The sequence below is a fragment of the Musa acuminata genome, chromosome BXJ2-1 (assembly GCF_036884655.1).
Source record: "Musa acuminata AAA Group cultivar baxijiao chromosome BXJ2-1, Cavendish_Baxijiao_AAA, whole genome shotgun sequence".
In the NCBI taxonomy this organism is placed as follows: Eukaryota; Viridiplantae; Streptophyta; class Magnoliopsida; order Zingiberales; family Musaceae; genus Musa; species Musa acuminata.
Genome location: NC_088338.1, coordinates 17,810,527 through 17,822,165, shown reverse-complemented (window position 1 = coordinate 17,822,165; position 11,639 = coordinate 17,810,527). Strand labels below are relative to the sequence as shown.

The 11,639-nt window shown below is 35.5% G+C and overlaps 1 protein-coding gene across 1 annotated transcript; it reads right to left on the bottom strand.

The window, feature by feature from the left end:
* Positions 1–2,639: 2,639 nt before the first annotated feature.
* LOC135599037 (aspartic proteinase oryzasin-1-like) lies at positions 2,640–11,341 on the bottom strand. Its single transcript, XM_065093688.1, has 14 exons — positions 11,201–11,341; positions 10,683–11,078; positions 10,542–10,602; positions 8,706–8,800; positions 8,495–8,607; positions 5,854–6,022; positions 5,697–5,736; positions 5,558–5,622; positions 4,001–4,114; positions 3,826–3,890; positions 3,549–3,705; positions 3,342–3,461; positions 2,999–3,087; positions 2,640–2,879 (listed from the first exon to the last, which is right to left on the bottom strand). Exons 2-14 carry the CDS (start codon positions 11,055–11,057, stop codon positions 2,795–2,797), a joined length of 1,548 nt encoding a protein of 515 aa, XP_064949760.1. The 5' UTR covers positions 11,058–11,078; positions 11,201–11,341; the 3' UTR covers positions 2,640–2,794.
* Positions 11,342–11,639: the final 298 nt, after the last annotated feature.

Here is an 11,639-nt window from a genome sequence, read left to right as displayed (position 1 = left end):
GGGAGAGAGGGGCTAGGTGTTTGATAAAATGCTTCAAAGGGTGACAGGAAGGAGGGAATTGTACACACACACACACACTCTCTCTCTCTCAGAGCTCAGCTCACTGCTACAACTAAGTGTAAGCTGATATGGAGAGACCAGCTACACCAGGTGCTACTTATATAAGGGAGAAGGGAGCAAGAGTGGAGGGGTTCTGTGGTGGCGGTTCCAGTTGGCGAATAATACTCTTAGAGAGAGAAAGAGAGAGAGAGAGATGTGATCACTGGAACCGTTGTAGTGAGTAGGAAAGAATCAGATGAGGATTGTGTGGTTGAGTGACAGATCAAAATGTCCCTCCTAAAAAGGATGTTCAGAATAAGATTTCCTTTCACTGCTTTGCATGGAATCATCTTAATTCTGCCAAAATCCGGCTTTGGAGAGAAGTCCAAGCAGAGAAAGACATCAAAGCTTTAGAGAGAAAATTTCAAGGAATTATATCGACTACATAAAAAGAATCATATAATAATATCAGAAAAATTGATGCATTAGCTAAGATGTAGCTAGCTGCCACAAGCTTTAGATTGTTGTTTGCTTGTGAAGGGATAACACATTACTGTTGAGATCACAAAATGTCCAAGTTAGTTTGTTGTCTCTCCAAAAATGGTTTACATAGACAAGGAGATGCACCGGTGACAGAATGATATTAAATTGATCATGCAGCAAGCATACGAGTCTGAGATAATCCATGGAAAGCTTTTCTGGAATAAAAAAAATTAAATCATTGGATATATTGGCACAACCTCAGGCTCCTCTTTCCATCAAGTTGATGTGGATGATCTGGAGTCGGAGTTGGGCAAGTTGATGATGTTCCTTCGCTTTGCTTGGCATGGCTTAAGATCCAAAAGAGTATCTATTCCTCAGTTTGAAAGGTTAAAAGCACAGGAGCGTAGGAACTGCTTCAGATTCCCAGATATATCTGGAATGATATTTTGCAGTGATCAAAATGAAACTAATTCTGCTTTTTGTGATCATGGTATTATCAAATATTCCCTAGGTAAGCATATTTTTCATTGACAAAACCAGCTTCTAATCACTGTGATATCAGCTTACATAACAATTTGAAACATTTTCTTATTCATGTATCATCAGCAAACAACACACAATCACATCAGAAAGAATTGTTTGTTCCATTCCTCTCCACGCACACACACACAATCACATTTGCATTATGTAGCATATTAAACAGTCTATTGTTCATATGGGAAGAATACTTTTTCTGGATTTGAACTAAAGAAATGGGGCTCTCTATCAACATTCTAAAGTTGAAACTGGTGCTTCTTTTCCTCTGACCTTGGAATGCAGTGGCCAAGCTTGTGGATGCACTGTTATCACTACTGCCATTTGGTGACAAACAGAACTTTGCTCCATCAGAAATCAGAATCTTAGCAGAACTGTGGCCAAAAGAAATATTCGTCTAAGAGATGTTGAATGTTCAGATCCTCAAGAATTTGGCACCAGCTAAGAATCGCTTCTCTGCTGAGATGCTGAGAGAACAGGACTGACCCAAGTTCTTAAGAATCTGTACTGCAATACAGATTCCAGGTAACAGTAAGAATCCTTATCACCTATCTCATTTCCTCCACCATAGACAAATCACTAGATACTATTCTCATCAGCTGGTAGCATCTTCATTTGTGTCCTCCTCTTTTAAAAGTCTTTTTAACTCGAATATTTTTAGATGAAGAAATGACAGATTCACAGGCAAAGAATTTGGTCAAGATAAGATGCTCTGCTTTTTCAGATGTAATGAAGCACCTAACTCAAAGTAATTATTAGTTGTGATAAATGCATTCAGTATATTTAAGCTGCCAGGCCCCCACAAAAAGTAGCCATAGTATCAGCATCCACTTTCTTGTTGAGAACTGTGTAAATAAAGGTACCATACAACCCTATGACATTTCTCATAGTCCTCTCAGAAGCTCCTCCTTGGAGGATGAGGATATGTTGATGTGTGCTAAGCTTTATGACAGGTTCTGCAAATCTTTGGGACATCATAATATAAAATGATTTACTACTGTATCGGTTGCATAGGTTGGCTCTCCTTCTACCATTCTGAATTCTTTTGATAATTATAACATGGTTTAATGACAACTGATCCATTAATTTTCTTTTCTTGTGCATACTTCCAAAACACTTATCGAATCTTTCATCATATCTGACCATACACAGGACTAGTAAACTTAAGTCAAAAGTAGTGAGTACACTCCCTTATAAACAAATCCATATCTTTCTTTGTCTAGAAGATTTAAACTGGAATACTACATCCAGATATAGTATACCTAAAAGAGTCTACCTAACACAATGAAAAGCTATTCAGCAAAAATCAAACTGCCAATTACAGTCTCCTTATATTTCTGATTTAACTTCGTGCAAAACTCCAAATTGATCTGAATATATCAAAATTGAACTGATTTATGAACCGAAAGCAAATCCACATTTCCTTTGGATCTTCGTCTCTAAAACGAGGCTCTTAACACATTCACGAACCAAATAGACAAAAAAAAAAAAAAGTCTGCAAATAAAACCCAATTAAAGCCTACATTGGCCTGAATCATGTAACCAACAAGTGGATGGTCAAGTAATTAGAAAACAACACAATATGAAAACCACAAGTCGATTACCAAACGCATTTTAGTAATTCAAGGAGAGTGAACATAGCAAACACAATTTTGTGTACACATATACTGTCTTTGCGTTAATAATAAAACACTTAAAACAAGTATTTCAGGATATGATCAAGTCATCGCATACTTGTCTAAGCTGCTTGTGCGAAGCCAACTCTCGAGTTGCCATAGTCAAACACAGTATGATAGACTCCCATGAATACATCTCCCAATATCCTGCAGCAATTTCAGATGTCACACAATATGTTGCACATTACATTGCTACACATCACATATGCAGAGAGACACAAAACGATGACTTAAGAATGCAGGCAGGAAGACTGGAAAATACACACCAGAGAGGGCCTCGTGGTGGCGGAACATCCAAAGCTGTGAACCCACTGATGCACTGTTCTTCAGCTCCCTCACCAACCTTGAGAATGTACTGCGGGCACCAATCAGAGAAGCAAGATGATCATGAGTATTAACGATGAACATCATCAACAAAAGGAACGTAGGTGGAGAAATAGATCCACGGCTACACATTTATCTTCGTTAGTCAAGAATAAAATAGTGACCTCATTCTTTCTGCACATGGGTTGTGCAAAACATTTGGTCCACTTGTTTGGAATTTAATCATATATTCAAGAAACAAAGAACTGTCAGGAGCCTTGTGCGAAATGTAGAACAGGATCATACCTGCTCTGGTTGAAGCTCGAATATCCTATCACCAATGGTGAAAGAAACACTAGGCATGGAAGGTATGGCAGCACAGTCTACAGATGATTCTCCCATGGGGCTGGGCAAGCGTTCGCATAGCTGGATGCATGAGATGAAAAAGTTAAATAAACAAACTACTGCAGAAGCGAAAATGGCGTTATACTTGAAACTTGAAAATAATCTAACCTCGTTGATGTGATTCAACATTTCCTCCTGTGTCTGGTTCTGGCTTAGCTGATTCTGCATCCACACAAGTGCCATTTCACAAGCATTGCACATAGCATCATTGTGCAGACCAGATGAATCATTCTTGTTTTCACTGACTACGCTCTCAATGGCAATGCTGGATATATAATATAGATTCAAGTGCATGATGTATGTGAATAACAATAGTCAACAGGCAGATATATTATTGAATTTCTAAGAGAATACAAAAATAACTTGGAACAATTCGATTGCTCACCTAACGGCGCCAGTTCCATCAGAAGCACATAGACCAATCTGAGAGCACATTTTGGTAGGTTGTGTCTGACAAATAAACCAGGATTAGCATGCCTTTTCTGATGCATAAATTAACTTGATTAAGGTAGCCAAAATGAATGTCTAAATTATCTATGCATTAATACGTTGTTTCGGACCTGTGATATCAACATTTCAAAAATTCGTTGCCCATATTGAGCAACTACTGCTTTGCATTCTTGAGAAACAACACCAGAAACTCCGATTCTGTTATTAATTTCTGCAATAGCAGCCTGCAAAGATATGAAGGTGATCTTTCATTGACAAAGTCTGGTGTTATGTTGATAAAAAATCAATGGTTGTAACTTCGATTTTAATAGTCATTGCTGCAATAACTGACTTAAAAAGTTGTCTTGAGACATCCAATTGATTAAAAAAATACACACTTGTATACTATTTTATTTAAAAAAAACAAACTATACACTTGTATTTTTTTAAAAAAATTGACTTAAAGCTATTGCACACAATAATTAACTACTGTAATGATTTCAGAAGTCCACATAAATAAATTCAGATGCAGTAAAAACGTGTTCTAAACTATTTGGCACTTAGATCTTCATCGAATACATTGACACCGACAAACCAATATATAGATCTACACATTTTTCAGATGAAATACTCAAAGCTATCAATTATCAGATTACCAGACAGTTTGAATTTTGGAAAGAGCATAGTGAATAGTGATTAGGAGAGAACTTCACATCAAGCAAGAACAAGGAGCTTGATATCGCACAAAATTGTAATACTTAGGATAGACAACTTAACATCAAGAAAGAGTGAGAAGATTGGCATTTTACAAAACTATAGGCGAAGGAGCTCGGTAACTGAAGAATACTCTTTATTTTAAGATGAGGTATGTAGACAGAAAATAAAATTATGAGGAAGGTGTTTAACTGCAACACCATTTCAAGCAAATTTCTTTCTTTTTCTGACAAAGTCAGCATGAAAGAGTACCATGAGCACAATCGATAACCTCATCCATCTACTCAACCTATCAAGACTAAAAATCATTGGCAGACATGTAGATATAAGGTATTTGATAAGTTGATAAGTAGCCTTGTGAGAAAATAGTCTCCAAAGGGAATCTATGAGTATATGACTCAACAATTAGACCATGCACGTGATCTCCTAGATGCTACTACACTAGACTAATGATGTCCAATCAGTAACCTTGACATGGAACTGAAGATGCAGGTAAATTGTTCTCCACAAAGTATGAAGCTACAGTGACATTGAAAGTGGATTGAGTAATATCCATCTAAATATGTTTTCATATCTAAGTCAAGCTGGATATGTTTACATAAATATGTATCTATCACATATCTTTATATGTATTTAAATCCCGCTATCCAAAATCTTCTGGATAATGGTACACACATGGTTTGAGTCCCAAACTTCCAACCATATAGTGTTAAATTAAGCTGCATTAATCTAATTAAAAAATTTTCTTTGATTGATTTTTCTATCTACAATATTATTTTGATGCTTTCGTTTTCACATTTACTACAAAATTTTCTTTCCTAATAAGGAATTATTAACATTTATTTCATTTTATTGTACATTCATATGATATTCACATCCATGTCCAGCTTTCTAAGACATAGATAAATTATTTTTTTCTGAGACAAATAACAGAAACATTGATGGCATCAAAGGATGATCAAGTATATACAAACCGTTGGCCCGGCAATCAAAGAAGTTCCAGAATCTGCAATTACCGCACACCCACCAGAACATAAGCCTGATAAACACAAAATATAGTATTAGTAGATGTAAGAACATCCAGTTATGATAATATAAACCACTAAGCAATACCAGTAGCTTCATCACCAATAAACAAATCTCCCATGTTGAACTGCCAAGACAAATTTAGGGAAACATGTAACAGCAGTTGTGAAAACAAGTAAATTCAGTAGCCAATCTGCACAACTCAGTATTCAATTAATTGAGTACACATGCTAAGAACACCCACCTGCCAGTAACCTTTCTGAGAAACAGGGACATATACATGTTCACCCTTATAGTGGTTTGGATCAGCTCCTCCAAAAACAATTTCACCTCCCTCCCCTTCCTCAGCATTTCGGTTAAACCAGAATGAAAAAACAGGATCTTTGATAAGTCCTTGGTTGACCATATTATACCTACCATTACAAAGGTTAGCTGAGTTAATCAAACTAAACACTTCTAGTCACGTGTAAATGAAAATTTTCAAATAAGATAATTTCCAAAATATCTAAAGCATACGAGAACCACCTAATCACCTGATAGAATGATGCAAGATGCAATGAACACAACACAAAACATCAACTTTATAATTGATGCCATAAAGGACACTTTAAAACGATAATGCTTCATCTACAAAAACATCTAAGCACCAGGAAATTTCACTAGAACATTTATAAAAAATAAGCTTATGGAGTCTTTCAAGATCACTATAAAGAAAGCTAGACTAATAACTGCACATATTCCTTGGAAAATATTAGCTGAAAATTTTCATTTTACAGTTGTTGAGAATGATGAATGGGTTCTGCATTTCAAAATCTTAACAATAAATTAACCAATTACGAAGTCGCTTTGTAAATCAACTATGCAATTTGCCACATGTTCAAGTGCTGTATCCACAATGAAATTTTATTCACTGCAGTGATAGGAAATTTACTAGTATTACTCTGCATTTCCATCACTTTTTTTATATCTAGATTACAATTTTTGGTATAGTTGGTGTTTATAAATCTCGAAATAATAAAATCATAAATCAGGGAAATTATTTTCTATTAAATCTTTTAATTTTGATAGTTCCAAAGATCTCATTTAGTAGGATTTTGGGAGGTGATGGGATTAGTTTCCTTTTCTAATAACTACAAATAAGTGAGCTTGTGGACCCAGAGGCATGGTTGATCCAAGGCATGCAATTTTGTATGATATCGTTCGGTACGGACGATATGTACTGGTCCGTCAGTTGATCGGTACACGAATCGCCCATTACCAGATCGAACAGAATATATATATATATATATATATATACATGTATATATATATATATATACATGTATATATATATATATATACATGTATATATATATATATATACATGTATATATATATATATATACATGTATATATATATATATATACATGTATATATATACATGTATATATATATATATATACATGTATATATATATATATACATGTATATATATATATATATATACATGTATACATGTATATATACGTATATACATGTATATATACGTATATACATGTATATATACGTATATACATGTATATATACGTATATACATGTATATATACGTATATACATGTATATATACGTATATACATGTATATATACGTATATACATGTATATATACGTATATACATGTATATATACGTATATACATGTATATATATAAGGCAATATCACCTTTTATAAGAATATTTATATATATAAATATATACTGAGCGGTATACCGAACGGTATACTGCTCGGTATATAGTATCGTACCATACCGAACGAACGTCGAAACTCCGGTAGGATATGATATTTCAATCCTTAGGTTGATCATTATTATTATTTTATTATTCCAGTAAATTAGGTGAAAATGGCCTGATAAATCTAGGGTTGTTCTGACCTGGACCTAAAGCTACACTTCTCTCCCCGATGGAAAGAACTCAGAATAAAAAGAGATAATTCCTAACAAAAATTTGAGTTGCATATCTGATGAGCACCTATTATAAAAGTTCAATGGGTCCTTCCAAAATTTTCCTTCACATTACTTAAACATTATTTGTGTTAAAAACCAAGAAGGTATACATAATGACCTTAAATAAAAGTAATATACACAACTAGCATTTAAACAAGCAAATCTATGCTTGTTACAAGTTTTTAACAAGGAAATTATAGAACCATTTGGACAAGGAATGATCTCTAAGCTCTATCCAAGTATGAATCACCCTAACAAGGTAATTTTGGGCCCTTCCAAAATTTCCCTTCATGTTACTTAAACATTATTTGTGTTAAAAACCATACATAAGGACCTTAAATAAAAGTAATATACACAACTAGCATTTAAACAAGCAAATATATGCTTGTCACAAGTTTTTAACAAGGAAATTATAGAACCATTGTGGACAAGGAATGATCTCTAAGCCCTACAAGTATAAATCACCCTAACAAGGTAATTTCTCAAGTAAAGGATATAGGTCTGCTTTCTCATAATTATACTTGTTTATGACAAACCAAGTTTCAGTGAAGAAGCATAAAAAATAAAGTGCAGGATATGTAGAATGATAGTTGTCCAATACAAATAGTGTAAATAAAAAAAATAATTTGCATCTCTATTCTTTGTCATGGCTACATTTGTCATTCTTATGTTTCTGCATTTCTAATTTTAATTGGATTTGAAGATTCTTCAAGACACTAACAAGCATATTAATAAATTTTCTGTTTGTAGATAACTAAATATTAGAATAACATTCTTTGAACTTTGTCAAACAAACAACAGCAATGTAAATGGTTACATGTTCAAAACAGGTCTAGTAAATTTTAACGATCAACTATCATGTAATAGTTTTGCATCCGAGGAGAAAGGAAGTCATATTAAAATACCACACAGGTACAGCATCCCCAACTGATATTTCCTGAAATCCAAGTCCTAGAATCCCATCAAACTTGGCAACCAGGAATGTGACACTTGGTTCACTAGTGGCTTCAATAAAATCCTGAATGAATTATAGTTTAGGAGACCATAGAATTAGAAAATTGACATCTTAAGGACCAGTGAAAGAATAACATGTAAAATAATAAAAAAGTTTGAAACCTGATTTTTAACAATTAGGTTACCGATGGTGACATGATCTTCACTAAAGAAACCAGAAATTGATCCAGATCCATAGTGGATTTCTGCAGACTTTCCTGCTCAAGACAAAGCCACATGCAATTAGAATCTCTACTTAGCTATAGCAAAACAGTAACTAGAACATATCAAGGTACACTTGCCTACAAAGATATTCAAATACAGCAAAGGACAATCAGGTACGAACATAGATGCCTTTAATAAGTAACTCTTTTACAAGAACAATAAACTTTGACGAGGTAAAAAAATAACCTGATTTAATAAGCAAATGTTGATACTGAAAAGAACATATATTAATTCAAATAATACCTAATGCCAGATTTGAAGAACTTGAGGAAGACACAAAAGACCATGTTAAAAAGGAAGAGAAGCGGTATAGAAGGAAATATTGGCAAGAAAAGAAAATAGATGAAGAGTTTGAAATTTTCATCTCTAATGATCTTATCAACATTAATAGTTCTAAGAAATAAGAAGAGTAACATTTAGTCACCTGTAAGAAAATGTTAAATAGCATAGCTAGTCAAAGATTTTATAGCTAAGAGCAAGTTTGTCAGAAGAAGCCCTCAAGGCACCAAGGTTACAGATTGGTCATAAAAATTAAAGTATAATATGAGTTTTGAAAATCTCTATAAAGAAAAGGAAAGATATTTACTTGGCGAATTAAGTAACAAATATTTGAAAAGAAGAAGAGACATGCATTTAATTATTAACTCGAAGCTAAGAGATACAGTGGAGCATGCTTTGAAAACAAAATGAATTTTTTCCAATACATAAATATGATCGAGAGCATTGCCTATGTAAGACGCTAGGGGAAAGCCAAGCCAGTTCCTAGAACATGATAAGGTTACTCTAAAACAGTAACGAAAATAACATTCATAGACTAAAAGAAGGACGTGTAAATTGCAGAGGTACATTTGGTGTCTGTTTTTCTACACATCTCTAATAGAAAAGAACATGTTAAGATGATGACAGGCTTTAGAGGATAAAAAACTTGGAATAAGTGAAGTACCTACGTAGATAGTGCAGTGAATATGAGTATGAATAGATGAATCGATGATGTTATAAGAGAAGATGGAGTCAGGCAACTACACTCAGAATAAGTTAGAGGTAATACCAATAGATACCAATATGATGGAAAATCATCTATACTAATTCAACTATATCGGAACCCTATAATACAATACTATGAAAGAATATTATCTCATCTGAGAACACACAAAAGAAAGGGCCCAATAAATAAATGAATAAATAAAAAAGATGCACTTGTCCATGATATATTTGAGGAGGTGAACCCCGACACAAAGGTAACTGATGGGAAGAAATTATGAAGCTAACTCAAGTCTTATTATTGATCTCAGATGAACTTAGGTACAACGAGGAAAGTATCACAGGCGCCAGAGCCATTGGACACTTATTCAAAAGGGAAAAGAACTTAAAAGAAGAAAGCCCGGTCAAATGGTAAAGATGACTTCCACTTGGTTGGCCCCTGAGCCAAGTTGATACTGTTATTCTTTTAGATATATGTGTCCTTTACAATCATTCGTATGAGAAGTATAACATAAATGGATTGCTTCTATAATGACCGATCAAAACCCTGTTCATAATTCAACATTTGTAGAAGCCTACTTCCACATCTTTTCCATCTCTGAACCATATAAATTAAAGTTTTAACAATGTTATAGAATATAAATGCTATTGAAATAAATTCCTGGCAACATGCGTGTAAATAAGGAAAAGGGGGAGGCAACTACAAGAGAACAATGACAAAATAAAGTCGTTCATTTTATGCCAAAGACAGACCATTCTTCTGGTATGTGCTGGATGCGGTTGACTTGTACTTCGAATGGAAATAGCAAGCGACCTGCATTGACGCACTACGTACTGGTGATTTGAAGAACTGCAAGATATTCGATTTTCCAACCAAAGAGAGACAAAGCTCACCGAGAGGATGCACTTAGAAGAAGGAATCCACAGATTCGAGCTACCCGTATCAAAAATCACGGTGAACTTCTGCGCAGGGGAACCGATGCCAATCTCCCCAAAGTACTGAGCGTTCAAATAGTTCTTGAGGGAAACAATATCTTCATCTTCCTCATTACTCCCAACACCACCTCTCAATCCGTGCCTCCGGGCCATCAAATCCTTCCCCTCCTTATCCAAAAGCCGGGCTGCGATCCGGCCATTCTCACCCAACGGTTTCTTCCTCAGACCTATCCGAATCAAAGCATCGGCGGCACCAGTGGTCGGGAATCCCAAAGGAAGCAAGAGGATCGAAAGAAGGAGAGGAATTGCGAGACATCCACGCCCAGTCTCCATGATCACCCAAGGTTCCTCAATCTAGGACATGATCGGACAATAAACAGGAAACAGGACGAATGAGATTAAACCGCGGAAACTAAATCGAAAATGTTCCACGAAACATTAAAAAAGAAGCTCAGATCGAACAAGGATATACTCACCAATGCGGCGGGATTGAGATCGAAGAAGGGTGAGCGGAGCGAAGGCAATGTGGGGAGAAGGGAGCGGCTCTCAGAGACAGGAGCTCGACAACCTTGCAATGCAACGAAGCACGTAACAACCCACTGGTCTCACGAATATATAGAGTCGAAAGGCGACGGATTTCTCGTTGTACACCGTCCGATCCTTCCCTGGAAGCGACAAAGCCGTTCGATGAGACGGCTTTCTTCCTCGGGTACGGGATCCTCTCTATTGTCGATACGCGTGGAGTTCTGATCGGACCGTCTCAAATTTAAAGTTGGTGGTTGAAACCTGCAGATGTGTGAATTGACAGATACTATTTAGAAGTATGATTGGAGGGGATCCAGGCGACCTCAGTGTAGGGTCACAAGGATCGCGTTCCGGGGTGGTTCGATTTTCCCGCATAATCTGCGACCGCAA

What these genes read in the sequence shown, in the direction of transcription:
- LOC135599037 (XM_065093688.1), bottom strand. Translation starts at nt 11,057, where the DNA reads ATGGAGACTGGGCGTGGATGTCTCGCAATTCCTCTCCTTCTTTCGATC. An exon ending in GGGGATGCTGTACCTGTGTG is followed by an intron (nt 6,023 to 8,494) that starts GTATTTTAATAT and finishes TTGTAATGGTAG; the next exon opens with GTATAATATGGTCAACCAAG. An exon ending in CTCAGAAAGGTTACTGGCAG is followed by an intron (nt 5,737 to 5,853) that starts GTGGGTGTTCTT and finishes TTGTCTTGGCAG; the next exon opens with TTCAACATGGGAGATTTGTT.